Source organism: Vipera berus, assembly GCF_964194415.1.
Source record: "Vipera berus genome assembly, chromosome: Z".
Lineage (NCBI taxonomy): Eukaryota > Metazoa > Chordata > Lepidosauria > Squamata > Viperidae > Vipera > Vipera berus.
Window position 1 is genome coordinate 49,598,571 of NC_138205.1, and position 21,512 is coordinate 49,620,082.

The window sequence follows — 21,512 nt, forward strand, 5'->3', positions numbered from 1 at the left end:
TCTTTTCTCTAGACTGGCTATTCCCAAATCCTGCAGCTGTTCTTCATATGTTTTAGTCTCTAGGCCTTTAATCGTCTTAGTTGTTCTTTGCACTTTTCCAAAGTCTCAACATCTTTTTGTAATGTGACCAAAACTGGATTCAGTATGCCAGATGTGGCCTTACTAAGGCTTTATAAAGCGCTACTAATACTTCACGTGATTTTGATTCTGTGCCCCTGTTCATACAACCAAGGATTGTATTAGCTTTTTTGGCGGCTGCTGCACACTGCTGACTCATGTTTAAGTGATCGTCCACTAGGATTCCAAAGTCCCTCTCACAGTTACTGTTTTTGAGCCAGGTTTCACCTAATCTATACTTGTACCTTTGATTTTTCCTGCCCAGGTGTAAAAGCTTGCTTTTCTACACATTAAATATAATTTTGTTGGATAGGCCCCATTGTTCAAGTTTGTCAAGATCTTTTTCGATCCTGAGTTTGTCTTTTGTGTTGTTGGCTATTCCTGCCAGCTTAGTGTCGTCTGCAAATCTGATGAGATCCTCTTCTATTCCCTCATCTAAGTTATTTTATGAAGATATTGAACAGTACTGGGCCTAAAACAGAAACTTGTGGTACTCCACAGCTTACTTCCCTCCATGCAGATGTAGCACCATTAAGGACTACTAGTTGAGTACGTTTTGTCAGCCAGTTACAAATCCATCTGTTGGTGATGCTGTCTCTCCCACATTTTTCTAAAAGCTTATAAAAAGTAGGTTGTGTTCTACTTTGTCAAATTTCTGTGAGCTATATATGTTGTAGGGGACTCAAACAGTAACATAATCTGCTCTAAAGCTAGATTTTGGGTTCAAATGCACACACTGATTTAGAGGATTTTAAAGATTAATATATAACTGAAACCAGAAATTTTTCTCTGTGGACAGATTTATCCACAGTTGGGAAAAAAGTCATGGAACTTTGTTTTTATATATAATAACAACAGCTAAGTTAATACCTAGACTAGAGAAATATTTGGTGACAATGATAGAACTTGATGGGAGAGCCAAGCTAACCTGTTGATTAGAAAAAAGACAGTATTTACATTTATCGCTGACTGGAAACTCCTTATAGACTTTTGTGTAAAACAAAAAAAAATGGAACTTAGATCAACAGGTTTGATGATTAGATAAAATAGATTATAGAAAGAAAAGAATCATTATGTAACTTTAGAGAAAGAGGTAAATCTACAATTGTACTTCCATAAAGAAGATTAAAAGCCACTTCTTTATATATTTTTCTTTTTCTTATATTTTCTCTTTTTGTAATTTAGTGTTCTTTTTATTATTTTTCTTTTTTTCTCTGTTTTATATTAATCTTTACTATTTTTTTAAAAAAAACTTTCAAAAATATTAAAATTATATTGTAAAACATTTAAATATTTCTGGGTGTAGTTCAGATATATGGATAATTATTGCTCTGTGACTATTTGTTTCCGTGACATCTAATTAGAGCATCTCTCTCTGCTATCCCATAATCTCTGTGTAGATTTGCCATGGCTTAGACCAAGGCTTTTCAACCAGTGGTACGGGTTGATTGGTACATTGGCACCTGGCAGGTTGTTCACGACCATCCTAGAAAAGTGGTAGTGGGGGAGGGGAATGGTAGCACCACACAAGCCTAGGCGAGAGATGGCTGGAACTGCAGGGCTGTCAGGGCTCAGCGGAAGCACCAGGATCAGCGTCAGGCTCCAGCTGGAGCTCGGCACTGATCCTGGTGCTTCTGCTGAGCCCAGAAGAAGCGCTGATCAGCTGGAATGTTGCAGCATCTCCAGGGTCTTGTGATTTACATTCAGATGCTTGGCAACTGATTCATATTTATGACAGTCACAGTGTCCCAGGGTCATGTGAAGTGACCAAAACCTGCTGCAACCACCCAGCAGAGGGGGGGGGGAAATAAAAACCAAACACCTCCCCCACCCCCCACCCCGATGCCAATCCTCAACAGAAAGGCTCACAACAATGAAAACCTCAGACAGGAGGAAGAGCGCCACTGGGTGGGTAGGCAGGTGTCTTGCTCGGCTGTGGCTCAGTGCTTTTTTCCAGTTCCATTGTCACTTCAAACAGTCACTAAGCGAACTCTTGTAAGTCGAGGACTATCTCTACTTCATCCTTTTTTCCTTTTTTTGTTTTGGTCACAAGTTTTTGACACCTTCCTAGGAGACTGGTGGTACTCGGATGTTGCCATATCCTAAAAGTGGTACAATGGGTGAAAAGGTTGAAAAGCCCTGGCTTAGACTAACTTTCTTCTTTGCTAAAAACTCCAGGTGTGCATGCCTCTTGGACTTCACCGAAGTTTCCCAGATAATAATTTGCAGCTGATGGTACAATCAGGGGCCAAAGGTTCTACTGTGAATACCATGCAGGTATGTATTTATTTATTAGTGGTATAAAGTCATTAAAACAGTATTTATGGTCCAGTTTCTAGTTATCTGATGCTGTTATATTAGAAGATGAACCATTTATTGTGCCTAAAAGAGGTTTATCTGATTAATTATAGCTGTGGAGTTTTTACATTAGTATTTATGTCTTGTTATTTCTCTTGCCTTGAAGATTTCTTGCCTGCTGGGCCAGATTGAATTAGAAGGTCGAAGGCCTCCTTTGATGGCATCTGGAAAATCATTGCCATGTTTCCAGCCTTATGACTTTTCTCCCAAATCAGGAGGATTTGTAGCTAGTAGATTTCTTACTGGCATCAAGCCTTCAGTAAGTTAACACATATTGATTCATCTTCTCTGACATTTGTTTCTTTTTTTAAAATATATTTTATTGCTTTTTTCCCACTCAATAATTGGTGAACAGTGTGTTGTCTGGGTTACATTTGTAAAAGAATCATTAACAATTAATTTCTATAATCCGTATTCCACATATTAATTTTAGTTGATTTCCTCTTTCCCAAAAATAACCTCTTTTGCAAGCATTGGGTTAATACAATTTTTATTATTTTGATAAATAACAATTGAATATATAATTTTTTTCCAATACTCCTAAAATAATAATATTAGTAAATATTTATTTTCTATTCGATCATTCTGATTGGAGGCACCCAAGTTATGAACATCTATAAGCCCCCTACTATCTCTTGGCCTAACACAGTTCTTCCAAGGATTCCACACCCGGGCAACTATATAGGAGATTTCAATAGCCACCATACCCAATGGAGATACATGCTTAATGATACTAACGGCGAGACCCTTTGCGAATGGGCAGAGCAGAACAACTTATACCTAGTTTTTGATGCTAAAGATCGAGGTACTTTTAAATTAGCTGCATGGAAGAAAGAGTATAACCCTGACTTATGTTTTGTTACACAAGATAAACCAAACCTGTACCTGCCTCTCGGCAAGTGCTACCAACCTTCCCCCATAGCCAACATAGACCTATTATCATTAAGATAGGAATAAAGATACCTATTATCAGATCTATACCCCGACCAAGGTGGAACCTGAAGATGGCCAACTGGGAAAAGTTTACGATGGGCCTTGAGAACACAATAGGACGTATCCCGGCAGTTAGTGAAAGCTACTATCGCTTTGTCGGAGCAATCATGTCATCGGCTAAAAAATCCATCCCACGTGGCTTCCGCAAGGAATATATCCCACGATGGAATGAAACCTGTGAAAACCTGTACTGAAAACACCTAGAGAATGGTGATGCTGAGATAGCCGATGAACTTCTTCATAACCTTGACCTGGCGCGCAGGCAGAAATGGGAGCAAACTATGTCTGGATTAGACTTTAAACAGTCAAGCAGGAAGGCATGGAGCCTACTGAAAAAATTGGGAGGAGGCCAACCAGCTCAACGCAAACAACAAGACGTTACTCCAGATCAAGTAGCAACTCTAATTGTCAACTTAACTAGAGTACCCCATGATAAGAAACATACTAAATTAGTGAAAAGAGAACTAAAAAACTTTGTGCTCGCCTAGCCAGGAATATGCTCGACCCTTCCAAGTGGCTGAAATAGATACTGCCCTGAAGAATGTCAAAGCTGGAAAATCTCCTGGTTTTGATGGAATAATGCCTGAATTTATCATCCATTCTGGGCCTCGCACAAGAGAATGGCTGGCAAAATTCTACACATATCCTAACTTCCAGTAAGCTCCCTCCAGAATTTAAGAGAACCAAGGTAATCGGCATATTAAAACCTGGAAAAGAAAGCAACAAGCCAGAAAACTATCGCCCCATTGCTATGTTAAGTGTTTGTTATAAACTACTTGAAAGGTTGATACCTAACAGAATTGCACAGAAAATTAACGAACAAATACCGATTCAACAGGCTGGGTTTAGATCTTATCGGAGCTGTGCCGATCAAGTCCTTAGTCTTACTAGCCACATTGAAAGCAGCTATCAGAATAAATTGAAAACATCTGTTGAATTTGTGGATCTCACAGCAGCATACGATACAGTGTGGAGGGATGGTCTATTAAGCAAATTCCTCCACGCTGTCCTTTGTAGTACCAAGGGCTGCCTAATAAATAACATGCTCTCAGCAAGGACCTTTCAAGTCATCATGGGCGATAAAATTAGTAAGCAAAGACATCTGAATAATGGACTCCCTCAGGGCTCTGTATTGGCCCCATCCTTATTCAACTTATATATTTCCGATATACCACCCACGCTATCAACAAAGTTCTCTTACGCTGATGACTTGGGATTAGCATATAGCCACAAGGACATCGAAGTTACAGAAGGTGTACTTACAGCCAGCCTTACAACTCTGAGCACATACTTCCACCAATGGAGGTTAATCCCAAGCGTAAGTAAGACAGTCACATCATGTGTCCACCTTAATAATAAACTGGCAAAAAGAGAACTCAATGTATACCTAAATAACAAATTGCTCCCATATGAGGCAACTCCAAAATATCTGGGGGTCACCTTAGACAGGACCCTGTCTTTTAAAAAACATATTCAGAATATGGCTGCCAAGGTTAACAGCAGAAACAACATTCTGCAAAAACTGCGGAACAACTTGGGGAGCTTTAGCTCCAACTCTTTGATGCACAGCCCTTGGGCTTTGCTACTCTGTAGCGGAATACTGCGCACCTGTATGGATAAACAGCTCACATACAAGACTTGTTGAGGTTCAACTCAACCATACGATGAGATTATTTATTTATTTATTTATTTTAATTCCATTTATATCCCGCCCTTCTCCGAAGACTCAGGGCGGCTTACAAGCTTAGCAGTATTAATTACTGGGTGCATAAAATCTACACCTATTCACTGGCTACCAGTTCTTAGCCACATAGTTCCCCCGCACTTACGACGACAAGAAGCTCTCATTCGGGAGTATAGTAAGATCCTGCTAAACTCCTCTCTACCCATTCATACCTATACCTCTGATCTCTTAAGATGTCGATTAAAGTCAAGAAATCCACCACTCCTCACAGCGCTTAAGCTGCTGGCCGAACATCAGAGCACTATACAAAAGTGGATGGAAGCATAGAGTAGCTATACCTCCCAAGATAGTTCTGAGCATATTAATCCTAATAGTATACCTCCAGAATTTAATCTACCCCGACACATATGGGTGACATACAATAGAATTAGAACGACTCATGGGGTGTGTGCCGATTCTCTGTATAAATGGGGAAAGACACCTTCAGCACAATGTGATTGCGGGGCTCTCCGACAGACTATCCAACATATAGTGAGGGAATGCACTAATAGAAGATACCCAGGAGATTTTAAGGACTTCCTCTGCATAACAACGGCAGCTACTGACTGGATCTCCAAACTCGACATTAAACTCTGAAATGTTATTTCTGTTTTCCTCTTAGGTTTTATAATTGCTTCTTTTTTAAAAAAAGAGTTGTTTTGACTGTTCTAACTTGTAGATATGAAGTGCTTTTGGTTCTGTGTGTGACCAGCCATACGCTAAATAAATAAGAAGATTTATAAATGGTCCTTGAAGTTCCAGCCATTACAGCATCCCTGTGATCACATAATTGCAAACTGGGTGCATGGAAACTGGCTCACATTTATGAAGGTAGCAATCTCCCAGGATCACATGACCTTTTGTGACCTTTTTGATTGGCTTCCCACAAGCAAGTCATTGGGGAAGCTGGCAGGGAAAGTCACAATTTGCTCCAGTACTTCACTTGCGCTTTCGCCTTCCTAGTAGCAACCAGCCCCAGTCTCACCAAGTTCATGCTTCACATATCCAAGTCCACCCAGTGGCAGGTATTTCTGACCCCATCACGCTCATGCTTCGCGGACCACTCATGCAACCTCCACTGCCTGGCAGCAGCCACCACCAGCATCACTGGTTGTGGTTGCAGTGTTCTGCAGTCATGTGACAGCTATTTACAATGATTTTGCTGGCTTCTACCGTAGCTTTTTTGGACTGCAAAAAATTATCATAGGAATGGATGGACTTGCTTTATGACCACCATATTCATTTTACGTTGATCACAAAAATGGATATAAAATTGAGCTGGTCAAGTTGGATGACCTGACTTACGACGGTCATGACTGATGACAGAAATTCCAGGTTCTGTTATAATTCATTAAGTCAAAAACTACCTGTAGTAAAAACTGATTTCTTGTGAAAGCATGATTTCACCATGGAAACCCTGAGCAACTGTATTTGCATTTGTATTAGTGTGAGAATTTATGTTGCTTTCTATTTGAAGGATCTTCATTCAACCTTTTTTCTAGAGAGGCAGTACATGTGATTAAATGTTTATGATTTGCAATTGCAAAATAAAATACGGTTGTTTTCTTACCAACTGCTAGGTGAAGAAGAAATACTTCCCTAAATCACCATACTTCATCTTGATTGGGCAGTTGGAGCTTTAGTTGGCTAACAAAAATAGCATAATTGGTAGTAGTTTTGAAATTAGTGGCTATAGTCATTTATGAATTTGGGGAGGAGTGGTCCCAACAGATAAGAGGAGTTCTGTACTGGCAGATCTGGTAGTTCTGTGTGTGACCAGCCACACGCTAAATAAATTCTGATTGCCTCATCATAAATCCTGTTACAATCCTTATTTTAGTTTATTTCTCCCACCAGATTCTAGATATTCTTGCTGGTGAAGATATTCTCAAATTTTAATTACATTTACATTTACAAATTTAACTCTATTTTTTCCATATAAGCCATTTTACACTTTTACATTTCTTAAGAAATAGATAAAACAATGAAAAGAGAAAGAAAAAGAAAAAAGAGAATGGAAAACAAGAGTAAAGAGACATAAGAAATAACATACTATTTAAAATATCTATCCCTCCTAGGCTAATATATATTTATTTCCTTAATTTCTTATTCTTTTTAACCATAATTAAGAATATATTTAATCTTTAATCTTTAAACATTTCATTCAATACATCTAGTCCTTTAACTCTTACTCAAAACATTTTTTTAATTTTCTTAGATTCAGTCACATTTAGATATCTAAAACATTTGCTTTATTTAAATCATTTCAACTTTTTTATGTTACTCATAGCAAGAAAAAGAAAACGAGAAGTATACTATATTGTTTGCAGAATTCATCCCTCTTAAAATAATATATTCCAACATTTTTCTATTTATTTAACCATATTCAAACAAATGTTTCTTTTTTAAGTATTCTCTCTGATAGGTCCCATCATCTATTTTCTTGGTTTCCATCTTAATCTTTTTCCTTTGCCCAATATCTTTCTTAATCAGTGTATTTTGTGGAATCAAAAGGTTTTTCCGTATGTTCATAAATGCTGCTGTAGATATAAACAGTAAGTCAGTATCTTTGTTAGGGGCATTTGCTCATTGCTTTTTATTAGAAATCTTTTTCCTTTTTCTCTCTGCTTCTGTTGTCGCTTTTTGTCTCTCTAGTTCTGGTATTTTTCCTGATATTTCTGTAGAATGTTTTATCCAGTCTTTTTTCTTGTCCTCAAATTTAATTTGTAGTGTTGAAAAATCTGGTATTTCTTGTAAAAAAATTTCCACTTGGATTAGATCATACTTCTTTGTTTTATAGAATTCCATCTTCAAGTCTCTATCCTCGAATTTATGTTCAGTCATCTGTTCCTTCTCTTCTGTATTTTCCTGAGGATTTTTTTGGTATAAACTTAAATTGGAGATAAGTTGACTTATATTTTCAAAGTTATTCTGAATTTCTTCGTGGTTTGAGATCATTGTTCTTTGAATTAGTTGCAGCTTTACATATATATCTCTTGAAAAATATTCATTTTTTCTTGATAAGTATTTCCTACAAGTCTCTGATTTTCCATGACCAAAAGTCCAGATTCCCCCCCCCCCTGCTTTGGAAATAGCTTTGGAGTCAGAATTGGATAAATACTTATAGCCCAGAGAATTAAAAAAAATGTTGTTGTTCTGTTTTTGTTCCCTCAGGTTTGTAAGTCTCACTTTATCTACATACCTGTACTTTGTTATAACTTTGAAAGTCACAAGCAAGATTAATTTTTTTCCCCTGGTTTTACCTTGACTGTCATAATCCTGATCCACCAGTAGGTGTCATCACTGGTTCATTTTTCAGATTTTATTCCTCTGTGAAAGGTTAAAATTCGTGCTTCTGGTAGCAAAAGGGTGGGGGGAACCCCCCCTTTCTTCACTTTTGGAGGGGGTTTTTGTTTGCTTCTTGGGAGTTTCTCCCCTTCAGGAAAGTAGGTTGGATAGAGAAAATCAATGATCTTACCCAGACTCAAACACACAGTTTACGATCAGCTTAAATTAGTGCTTTTGACTTCTGTTGCTTGCAGCTGGGGCTGGACTTGAAGTTAAGCCAGCCTTTCTCCTCTTGGTTTCTGGAAGGCTTCTCCTGGACCGGTTGGGTCAACCGCTGTCTCTCCTAGGTCCCTGGGACTTCCTTCCTTCATTGCCACCTCTCTGGAGCGGCTTCTGGCCCATTTAGGATCCCCTAGCAGGAAGAAACTCAACTGAAGAGCTTGGAGACCTGAGCCTCTCAACTGCTCCGCTGCATGGAGGAACCGGAAGTCCCATTTGTTTCTGTCATACAATATGTTTATCAAAAAAGATGTAATATTCAAAGTAATAATTTTAGTTCATGTTTCATTGGCTTTTTAAAAGGCTAGTATGCTATTAGTTGCTCATAAGGGAAAGTGTTTTACTCACTGGAGAATCTGTGTTTTCTAGGAATTCTTCTTCCATTGTATGGCTGGTAGGGAAGGTTTAGTGGATACTGCGGTTAAAACCAGCCGATCAGGATACCTTCAAAGGTAAAAATGTCTTTTAAAGTACTTTAGATTTTTATATAGATTCTGCCTAATTTAAGCAGCTTGAGGATAAAAAAACAAGCAAAAATAAGATATAGGATAGTGTGTAGTTGTATAATGTTAAATGGCTGTTCTTTTATGTGTGGCTGTTCTCATACAGGTGTATCATAAAACATTTAGAAGGGCTGATTGTTCATTATGACATGACTGTACGAGATAGTGATGGCAGTGTGGTTCAGTTTCTGTATGGAGAAGATGGACTGGATATCCCTAAGACACTGTTCTTGCAACCCAAGCAATTTCCTTTCATTGCAGATAATCACAAGGTAAGTTTGGATATAGTATTTTAGACCTTCTCATAAAAGAATCAGAACTGTTTTTATAGAATATGAAAACACGAGAGGAAGGAAAAATATATTAATTTTTCCAGAAGTTTCATTTCTGCTATAATCCTGTCACAATAGTACTTATAAACCAGTTCTCACTTCTGGCTCATTAGCTTCACCCTATGATCCTACATGCTGGATTGTTCGAGTCATTGGCAGCAAGCTGAAATTGTTTAATGTGACTTGTATTATTGAGATCTGGTTGGACAAGATCAGAAGGTCCAAAAGGTGCCTAACTGGGTTTTAAATGCTTCCCCAATCTTAATTTTAAGACTAAGGAGTGAGATGGCAATGATTCTCTGGGAGAATCTGTGACCAGACTGGAGGTGGCTGGATCTGAGGCCTTGTTTTGAAGTTCAGCTTCAGAGATAATCAGGAGATGCTGCTGGTATACTGCCCACCCTGTAGACTTCACTGCTAGGGTTATGGTTAATTCTGCTCACTTTTTGGTGCTTGGGGATTTCTTAAATCTGGAGTTAGAGTTGACTTGGAATTTCATGGCCTTTGGGACACCATGTGCATAACCCATGTCCATAAAAATCTACTCTCTACTTCAGGATATTTGGAATGTTATCTCAAGGTGGAGATCATAACTATGATTTCCATTTTATGGTCAGATCACTTTCTGGTCACTATAAGAATAATTAGCTCCACTGTGGTGATGAAAGACTAGAAATGATGGTCTGGTTAAAGTGATGTATAGGTTTTTAGTGAGTATTTTTGTATCATCACTGTGGCTTGAGGGCATTCTTTTACAGTGATGCCATTGCTTTCTGGCTAAACAGTTTTAACTGATACTGGTGGGGAACATACTTATACTTTGAAAGGAAAAATACTCATCCTTCAAAAAATTAAATTTGTGCATTTATTATAGGTGATACGGAAATCTAAGCATTTAGATGAAGTTATGCCAAAAATGAATCCTCAGCAAGCATCTAAACAGTTTAAATTAATCAAGAGATGGCAAGCAAAGCATCAACAGTCTTTGAGAAGGAAAGGAGGCTTTTTGCTGTTTTCCCAAGAAATGTTGGCTTATATAAAAGCTGAGATGTCTACAGGGGAATCATCTGTAAATGGCCGAGATCCTGCAGCTCTTAAGGTTATTCCACAATTGATAAATATATATTTTGTTACTCATTGAACTATGCTGTAATATTCAAATAAATAATTCACCTATCTGAAATGTTCACTTCCTTTTTGAATTCTGCCATTACAGCTGTTAAACATGTGGTATGAACTGAATGAAAAAACCCGGAGGAAGTATCAAAAGAGGGCAGCAAGATGTCCTGATCCTAGCCTTTCAATGTGGCGGCCAGATATTTATTTTGCATCAGTGTCTGAAACATTTGAAAATGAACTTAAGAATTTCCTTGGAGAGTGGGATGCTCAGAATAGGTTTAACTATAGCAAATCTGAGCTTTCTTCACAGAGGTAGTAATTTCATTTATGTTGATTTATTAACCACAATGCTTCTTGTTTAGAGTCTAGCATATCACACCTATGTTTTATCTCTCTTCTAAAAAACATTGGATTTCTATCACAGAATAGTAGCACAAAACTTCATTGATTTGAGGTTTTCAGTTGCATCAATCCATTTATTATTAAAGTAGCTTCTTTATCCGGTAAGAAATTCTTTTAGTCTCTAAAAAGATTGCTCAAATCTAAAAGATTAAAAGCTTTTTTTGAAAATAAGTAAATACTACTTTGTTGAAATGTTTTCAATCAAAAATTAAGTAATGAATTTCATTTTTGCTTCTTCCTTTCCATACAATTGCTTTTTCAAGGAATAATTGTTGTAATGAAGAGGCTGTGATTGCTGTTAATCACTTTTCTAAGTTGGAAATTAAAAAGATGCTGCATTAAATCTTGAGAGAGAAAAACGTAAAGATGAAGTGTGTGTTTATCCATTTTTGAAATAAAGCAAACAAATGTGTTAGCTATGTCAGAGGTCCCCATCCTTTTGGGCACCAGGGACCAGTTCCATGGAAAGAGGTTTTTCCACGGACCGGAGGGGGCGTGATATTGTTTGCTGCCTGCATCCTGCGGATGGGGCTTTGCTTGTTTGTGTGGCCCGGTTGCTGGCATGCTGTGACCTGATACCAGTCCATGGACCGGGGGTTGGGGACACCTGAGGTAACTCTGTCATGCAAATCCTTTTGGATATAAGCCATGCCAATTTCAAAGGGGCTTGTTCTTAGGGGTAGATTGAAGTATGAGAAATAAATTAATTAGATGATTCATGATTTGATGTATAAATGATGAAAAAAAGCATTAAAATCTTGTTCTTTCTGAACAGATGCAATTAGAAAGTAAAATTGCGGCACTAGGTTATGAACATATTCCACACAAACAGATGATGATAATATTAATCTAGAGAGTTTTGTAGAATTGTTTCTGGAAATATTATTTAGTCTATTTTTTCATTATGATGTTATTTCAGTTATGCATTATTGCAACTTTATCCCACTTACAATAAAATGCTTTCTATATATTATTTTTACAGAAAGGCAGAAACTAAATTAATAAATTAAACTACCAAATCTTTTCTTGGTGTCATTAGTTTACAGGAGCTGTTCTGTTTAAAATGGCAACAATCACTCTGTGATCCTGGAGAAGCTGTGGGACTTCTTGCTGCTCAGAGTATTGGAGAACCGTCCACCCAGATGACCCTGAATACCTTTCACTTTGCTGGAAGAGGTGAAATGAATGTTACCCTTGGTATCCCAAGGTAAGATAGCATCTCACCTTTTTTTAATGGTTTACTGTTCCAAAATGCCTACATCCTGTTCTCTTCCCATGCTTTATTAACAATTTAGTATAACATGAGGAAAGTAGAAGACATGAAACCCAGGAGTCTGTTTATCCTAAACATTCCTTTTTAACAGTTATCCCACAAATAAGTGAGTTTCTCCATTATTTACTATGACAAAATGCTTTTGCTGTTTAATGATAAACTAGTGTTAGAATGTGCAAAATATAGTTCTCTAGATATTAGTAAATTATAGCTTTTATGAGTTCCAACCAGTAGGACTAATGGTGAGTTATTGCTGTCCAACAGTACCAAAATTACATACCTTGTTCAATCCTGAGATAATTGAAGGATGTCTTATCTTTCAATAATATTAACAATAACAATTTATTAAATTTTGATAGTGTCCAATATCCAATGTCTCTAGGTACCTCACAACAATAAAAGAAATTACAGTAAAATCAACAAAAGATAAAAGATGGCAAATGTGACAGACCAAGTAGAATGAAGCAAGGAGATGTTGCAGTAATTTTTTATTTATTTATTTATTTATTTATTTAATTTGTTTGCTGCCCATCTCACTCTAATGGTATTAAGCTCCTTTTTTAGCTTAAAAACACTCAGTACAGTGGAATAATTTTTTTTATTGCATATAACAATCAATTAAATCACTTAAATTGGTTTGATTATATTGTATAGGACCGTGGTGGTGAACCTATGGCACAGGTGCCACAGGTGGCACGCAGAGCCCTCTCCATGGGCATGTGCACTGTCGCCTAGTCCTAGGTCTTCAGCTGGGTTTTATAAAACTTTCGTTTTAGGCCTCACCGCCGTGTACAAAAAAAAAAAAAGGTTCAATCAATCAATCAATTTCAACTTCTCGCAGGAAAAAAAAAATCTCACAAAATTGGAATTGATTCATTGAACTTTTTAGTCCCACCCAGTCTGCCATTACCACTGTAGCCACGCCCACCCAATAGGCCACACCCACCCAAAGCGTCACACCCACCCGGCACCTGATGATACATAAGTGGGTTTTAGGTTGCAGTTTGGGCACTCGGTCTCTAAAAGGTTCACCATCACTGGTATAGGAACTCCATTAAAAAGGTTATTTGATTCAGATTTACTATCATTGTATATTGCTTTGATTTATTTACTAGAAAAGTAGGATTCCACCTTACTTTCTGCAGCTGTTATTATTTTGGTACTTCAGGTTTTGATAGTTCTCTTGCTTAAGATAAATGAGTTTCTTCCTTCTGGGAAGTGTTTTTAGCCCTGTTTACTGATACTGAAGGCAGCAGACAAAGTCTGACTTTGAATGATTGTTATAGTTATCAGGAAAATAAAGCTGACCAGGTAAGAACCGAGTCACTTATCTTGTTGAGCATTAATTGTATTTGCAACTAAATGTGCAATACTTCTTTGTTAAAGGTTGCGGGAAATTCTAATGGTAGCTAGTGCTAATATCAAAACTCCCATGATGAGCATTCCTGTCCTTAATACCAAGAAAGCTCAAAAACGGGTGAAAAGGCTCAAGAAAAAACTTGGCAGAGTGTGCTTAGGTGAGGTAAGTCCTGTGTATGGAAGAATCATCACATCAGCTCTTGAGGCTTTTAAAGAAAAAAGTAAATAGGGTTCTTTCATATTACTTTCTGCAGAATGGTTGCAGTTTCCTCAAGATGTGCCAGGCAGCCTTTATTTTATTGCCTAGGATTTGGACTAATGGGTTTTAACTGATTTTCACTTCCCTATTCAATGTGCACATTTTTGTAATAACATTCTAGCTTTTTTTGCCTAATTATAAAATCCCAGCATTGGCACTTCTAGTGACAGTGCAAAGGAAACATAGTTAGCGGGTATTAAACAAAAATTCTAATTAGAATAATTCTGTTTCCTACTTAAATTTTGTTTTTTAACCACTTAAGAGTGCATTTCCACAAATAAGGAATTAATTGAGGAAAATCAGGAAGTGAAACTTATAAACCCCATTTTGCTATGCTGTAAAGCACTTGAATTTGAGGTTCGCTACCCAATTGAATCTAAATATTTGGTTCATGGGTAGGAAGAGTGGCTGGAGAGTGCAAAAGCCTTAGTGCCTTTTTTCATTTTATCATCTTGAAATTGTAAATTTTCTGTGGAGGATAGATTTATTTTTTTTAAAAAAGTAATAGTCCATATTTCTCTTTTGGTATTAACTTTGTGATGTGGACAGATGATTTAGAGCAGGGGTGTCAAACTCACAACGTCATGTGATGTGTCATGATGTATTGTGACTTTTTTTCCCATTGCTGGCAATGGGGTGGGTGTGGTTTTGGCATGACGTATCTGGCCCGCAGGCTGGTAGTTTGACACCCCTGATTTGGAGAGTGAGAAAGTACGATGTTATAAATTGTTAGCATCCATAGACATTCAAATATTCTTATTGTTTCAGGTGTTACACAAAGTTGATATTGAAGAAACTTTGTGTTTGGAAGGGACATTAAGCAAGCATCGCATCTACACCATCAGGTTTAGTTTTTTGCCTTATAAATGCTATCAAGAAGAAAAATGTGTGAAGCCAAGGGACATCTTACATTTTATGGAGACGAGGTCAGTATCTTCTCTTGAAAAGTTTCCAATTTAACAACGCTGGAAGATAACAACGCTGGAGGATACAAACCAGTGAGAAGGAAATTGTGGGGGTCATAAGGGTCCTCACAAATTCCTGGGAGCCCAGAAGCATTGAAGATAGGAAGTGCAGGTTTTGCTGAGCTCTCACTCCTAGGGCACTAGGAAAGGAGTCACATATGGTGCATGGCTGATGAGAGTGAAAGGTGCAATCATGGGTAGGAGCAGCCAGGAAGAAAATACAGTACTGAGCTCATTACCTTAGGTAACTATTGCTTTCCTAGGCATGTTCTCTCAGTGGTTTCATCATCAATATCATTACTCATTTTGGAGAAGGGAGATTTCACACAAATTAATGTGTTAGCTTGCAGTGTCGCAGCATCATAATTTTTGGGAAATTCTGCCATTAGTAATTTTAATAATAATAGCAAGATTTTGCCATTCTTTTTACTTGATGCATTCAGGACTGCCTCTATAGTGAAATTTGTATGGAAGTGCAATGTTCAGGCTTTCCAGTATCTACTCAGTTGCCAAGAAAGCAAAGAGAACAGAAGTCCAGACCAGAGGAAGAATATTTCTACTCTGATTTTTCTACTTCTTATCACATCCATATTAGGGTACCACAGAAAACTAAAAGAGGACCTCATATTGCCCCACCAAAATGGTTACCCTCCATTGTGCTGCTGAAAGAAAAATTTAAATTTATCAGTATGTTTATGGGCTTGTGGCAATCTTACTTTATTACTTATTTTCTTATTTAGTTGTATTTAGTTATAACATAAAATGTGAACATACAAAATAGTAGGGGTCAGCAGTAGAAAAAGGGAAAACAAGAAAGGTGTGAAGAAAGGGAGGGGAAAAGACAAAAGGCATTAACTTCCGACTCTCTGTTGCAGTAAAATGAGACATTAAAATCAAATCTTAACTTTTTACATTTCTACAGTAGTATGCACTAGCCATTTCTGTATCAGCAAATCAGTCTGATTGGTAAAACCCAAAATCATGATATCCTTTTTTCCACCTCAAGTACAAAGTCCAGAAGCGGTTTCCAAGTAGAAACAAAAGTACTTTTGTTCTTTTCTTTTATCAGCACAGTCAATTTGGCCATCTCTGCTAACTCCCATCAACTTTTGTAACCATTGCTCCATGGTAGGAATCGATGTATCCATCCTCTTTTGTGCATAGAGCAATCTTGCTGCCTACACCATGTATAAAATCAGTTCCATTTTTCCCCAGTTCTCTTTCCATTAGGCCCAGAAGGAAAGTTTAATCTTCATGTTCACTTTAAGATTAAATATTAAATAGTAAGATAATGCGCGAATCCTACTTAAGTGGCAATCCTAGGATCTGTTTTGTTTCTGTCGTTGCTTCACTCTGAGAGAATAAATGCTGTCGTTCCCTGAGAAAATGAATAGTTAGGCTGTACTCCACTCATTCGTTTATTTAGGATTGGGGATTAGCTACTGATTTACACTTGTACAGTTTTGCTCTTTACAGTGAGGGAAAAAATCTTTTGATCCCCTGCTGATTTTGTACATTTGCCCACTGACAAAGAAATGATCAGTCTGCAATTTTACTGGTAGGTTTATTTTAATAGTGAGAGACAGAATAACAACAAAAAATCCGGAAAAACACATTTCAAAAAAGTTATAAATTGATTTGCATTTTAATGAGTGAGATAAGTATTTGATTCCCTATCAGTCAACAAGATTTCTGGCTCCCAGGTGTCTTTTATACAGGTAACGAGCGGAGATTGGGAGCACTCTCTTAAAGGGAGTGCTCCTTTTTTTAAAAAAAAAAAACCCCACAAGTTTTATTAATTTTCTAATTTTACATCCAAATATTTATGAAGCAATGTGGTGGTTGGGTGATCAAAAGTTAACAATAACAAATAACAAAATCTTTTGTAATCAGCTCAGGTTACATCAACAAGAGTTCCCTCTCCGGTTCCCTTAATTACGATAACATAATCAAATTAATACATTTCTAATTGTGACACAATCAATTAGAACAATTTTCAATATATTTCCACTTTTACATATCCAAGTCCTGTTTTTAAATTTTACCTAATTGCAATAGTGTTCCAAAATAGCCTATAGTAACTAGAAAACTTAATTTTCTGGTAACCCACATTTCCCCTATTTGATTATACAGTAATTATCATGTCTAAAATACAAACGTTCATTTCAGTGCATTCTTATTTTATACAAATATATTCTGTTTATCATCTTAATAGTTCAATTATTGAAAAAAATATCTTTTGTTATATCATTCCAAATTCTATGATATAATTCAGAGATGTTCTAATAGCTAGTTTTCCTTTCCCTTAGAAATCTACAATCTAAATATAAAATCAGTTTATATCTTTTGAAGATTTTCCTTGGTCCATTTAAAGAAAATTTTAAGCTCTGTCATTAGAGCTTCAGGCCAGAGGAGCTGCTCAGGATCAAGTAGAGGGCTGCCACCCTTCCATGATACCTTAGTGCAGACATGTCAAACACAAGGCCCGGGGGCCGGATCCAGCCCGCGAAGGGGTTTCATGTGGCCCATGAAGCCATCCTGGAAACAGTGAGGGAACGGCCCCCACTGCCTTGGCCCTGTCCCAGAGACCCTCCTTCTGCCAGAGACGCTCAGATCTGTCCCACTCCTGCCCGGGCCCCCATAGGTACCCTTGATGTGAACGATGTAGAGCTGGCCACGCCCACCCAGTAGGCCATACACTAGCCACGCCCACCCTGGCCATACCCGCCTGCCCCCCTGAGGGAAACCGCAATGCTGATGCGGCCCTCAATGAAATTGAGTTTGACACCCCTGCCTTAGTGGTACCTTAGTTGACAATCACTTAAATATGAGCCAGCAGTGTGTTGTAGCTGCCAAAAAAGCCAACACAGTACTAGGCTGCATTAACAGAGGGGTAGAATCAAGATCACATGAAGTGTTAATACCACTTTACAATGTCTTGGTAAGGCAACACTTGGAATACTGCATTCTGTTTTGGTCACCATGATGTAAAAAAGAGTACAGAGAAGAGCAACAAAGGTGATCGGGACTGGAGGCTAAAACATATAAGGAACAGTTGCTGGAATTGGGTATGTTAGTCTAATGAAGAGAAGGACGAGGGATGACATGCTAGCAGTGTTCTAATATCTTGGGCTGCCACAAAGAGAGAGTCAACCTATTCTCCAAAGCACCTGAAGGTAGGACAAGAAGCAACGGATGGAAACTAACCAAATAGAGAACCAACCTAGAAATAAGGAGAAATTTTCTGACAGAATAATTAATCTGTGGAACAACCTGTCTCCAGAACCTGTGAATGCTCCAACACAAAGTTTTTAAAAAGAGACTGGACAGCCATTTGTCTGAAATGGTGTAGGATTTCCTGCCTGAGCAGGGGGTTGGACTAAATGACCTCCAAGATCCCTTCCTCCTCCTCCTCCTCCTCCTCCTCCTCATTATTATTATTATTATTATTATTATTATTATTATTATTATTATTTCATTATTACTGAAATAATTTTTCTTCAGTATTACTAAAATATTTTTCTCTTAGGGTACAAAGTGAAATTTAGACTTCAGAGTCAGAAAAATATCTGATTTTCTTTAAAAAATATTGTTATAAATAATGAACAATATTGTTACAAAATGATTTGAAATTTTCCTTTATATTTATCATCTTTATTGATAGATCTAGGAAAGTATATTGTAACATTTATTCTATTTCTCTTATCCATCCCACCCAGATTTTTTAAAATGTTGCTGGAAACAATTAAAAGGAAGACTTTAAAATTGGCATCTTATAACACTGTCAGCACTCGAAAAGCAATTCAGAAAGATTTAGAAGATGAGGCAGAAATTGGTGCTTCACAGGAAGACCAGGTAAAGATGTAGACCCCTTAGCTCACGGGTGTCAAACTCGCCATGTCACTTGACGTGTTGCGATGTATTGAGACTTTTTTTCATTGCCGGCAATGGGGTGGGTGCGGCTTTGGTATGATGAAACATGTTTAAAATGTTTGGTTGTATTCTATGTAATCTATAAGGCAGGGATAGGCCTGGCTCAGGAATTCTGGGAATTGAAGTCCACGAGTCATAAAAGAGCCAAGGTTGTCTACCCTTGCTATAGGGCTCTGGTAAATATATAACAATATATACATGCATTCTTCAAGAGTCCTTTCCCTGGTTTCTCTTCAAATCATATACATACATATGCTTTTTTAAAAGATCAAGCTCATTTTTCATTTGCCTTTTTTGGAAAATGTTTCATGTCCTGCTACACAATTACATTATATACTATATTTACATGTTAAGCATATAAATTGATATATGTAGTCCATATTCCTAATCCTCTAGGTGGGACTTTCAATGACAACATTCTTATTCAAATACAGGAAGAGAATGAAGTTTTTAGAGCATTGTATAGAAAATGTGTCTTTTCTAGAAAAACATTATCTAGAAAGAACAATAAAAATGCCTTAAAGTCTAAAACATTGCTAAAAAAATTAGGAGTGTATATGACATTTGCTACATATAGTAAATGTATGGAATACAGAATATTAAAAACAACTCATATTTAAAGAATAAAATGCTGAGATCCTTTTGGGAAAAAATATGTTTTTTCTGAATAATCTTTGTCTAAGTACCCTTTATAGAACATGACCAATTTATATAAACAAATATGACACTATGGTATTAAAAGCTGTATTTCCAACAATTAGCTGAATCCATTAACTTCTCTTTTAAATGATGCCTACTTATCTCATAAAAATAAAACAATAATGCCAAATAGATGTTTGTGTGTAGGATATTTTATTTATATCATGCCTTCCTCTATTCTTGAACATCTAATTTTGTGTACTCTTAACAACTATTTATGGATAATTATCACAGACTTTTTGCTTTGCTGTTTTAAAAGATCAGTTAAATCCAGTTGTGCTAGAAGTTCTGAAGAATACATAGTTACTACCCCACATGCAGAGGTCAGAAGATACTTTAAATACTGTGTCCCATAGCACATTAGTGCAATTTAACAAATAATGCAATACTATATTGTTTAAAGCTATTAAATTATTTAAAGTATTGTTACAGATTAGGGGGAGCTACCAGTCTGGCTGAACCCTATGACTATCATAATCTGTATGGGGATTTCTTCTGTTTTCAGTTTAGATCTAGGAAATAAATTTAAAAATGCTTTGAATTTTCAGTTCTAAAGTCTGGCAATATTGAACCCCGCAAAACTTTGCTAGTTTTTGCACAAAGACAAAACTTACAGTTATGTGAAAAAGAAAGTACACCCTATTTGAGTTCAGGCATATCAGGGCATATAAAAATAATCTGGTCCTTATCAGTTCTTAAAAGTAGGTAAATACAACCTCAGATGAACAACAACACATGACATATTACTCCATGTCATTATTTATTTTACAAAAAAAAATGCCAAATGGAGAATCTTAGTTTTTCACACGTGACTTCTTTATTTTGGCTTTCTTTTTGTAAAATAAATGATGATATGGTGTAACATGTCATGTGTTGTTGTTCATCTGAAATTGTATATACCTACTTTTAATAATTGCTAAGAACCAGATGATTTTTACTATGTCCTGATATGTAAATCCATAGAACTCAGAGGATGTACTTTCTTTGTCACACAACTGTAAATGATAAATTCATTAGGAAAAAGGGAATACATGATAATAATTCAACGATTTCTTACAACACATTTCCAAATGTAGATGAATACACTTAACTTTACTAAACTAGTCACATATTAACTGAGTGTACATGTAATGTAAAATACGAAAATTATTCACTGGTAACTCTTGGCTGGAGATTATTAGGCAGAGATTTCTTCTGTCTCTTGATTTTTCAATTTTATAAAATGTGGAGAAGTATAGAGATGTATAATTGTGTTGCAATTTCAGGCAAAAGATTCTGTGCTGCCACCACATGGCTGTGTGGAGAAATCACAATGTGGGCAGTCAGACCCTCCTACCCTATGATGTATTTCCCTTTCCCTCCCCTTTCTGGGATGAACTTCCTCCTCCTTTGTCCCTAGAGAGTCCATTCTCTTTTAGCCTGAAGACATGGGGTAACTTGCTAGCAGCCTCGGCAGGGAGAAGGAAAGGGCGATTTTCCCCCCTTCTCCTTGCCGCGGCTAGCAGCCTCGGCAGGGAGAAGGAAAGGGCGATCTCCCCCCCCCTTCTCCTTGCCGCGGCTAGCAGCCTCGGCAGGGAGAAGGAAAGGGCAATTTCCCCCCCTTCTCCTTGCCGCGGCTAGCAGCCTTGGCAGGGAGAAGGAAAGGGCGATTTCCCCCCCCTTCCTTCTCGCTGTGGCTAGCAGCCCCGGTGAGGGAGAAGGCGCGTCCCCCCCTTCCTTCTCCCTGCCGTGGCTAGCAGCCCCGGCAGGGAGAAGGGGTGATTTGCCCTCCCCTTCCTATGAGGGGAGGCGGCAGGAGCTCGCCGGGACTGCTGCTGCCACATCTCGCCTCTCCCTTCGCTGTTTGTACCAGCGTGGGACTGCTTGGACCCGCGCGCTAAAATCCCCACCATGGCTGCCTCCGCTCCACT

The 21,512-nt window shown here is 37.6% G+C and overlaps 1 protein-coding gene across 1 annotated transcript in view; it reads left to right on the top strand.

Moving 5' to 3' along the window:
• Positions 1–21,512, top strand: part of POLR1A (RNA polymerase I subunit A) — a 64,534-nt gene that overhangs the window by 25,402 nt on the left and 17,620 nt on the right. The window contains exons 19-28 of the mRNA XM_081345327.1: positions 2,296–2,394; positions 2,582–2,734; positions 9,128–9,210; positions 9,368–9,533; positions 10,468–10,692; positions 10,810–11,024; positions 12,154–12,321; positions 13,774–13,909; positions 14,774–14,931; positions 18,690–18,825. Coding sequence (XP_081201453.1) covers positions 2,296–2,394; positions 2,582–2,734; positions 9,128–9,210; positions 9,368–9,533; positions 10,468–10,692; positions 10,810–11,024; positions 12,154–12,321; positions 13,774–13,909; positions 14,774–14,931; positions 18,690–18,825 — 1,539 coding nt within the window. The remainder of the gene's footprint in view (positions 1–2,295; positions 2,395–2,581; positions 2,735–9,127; positions 9,211–9,367; positions 9,534–10,467; positions 10,693–10,809; positions 11,025–12,153; positions 12,322–13,773; positions 13,910–14,773; positions 14,932–18,689; positions 18,826–21,512) is intronic.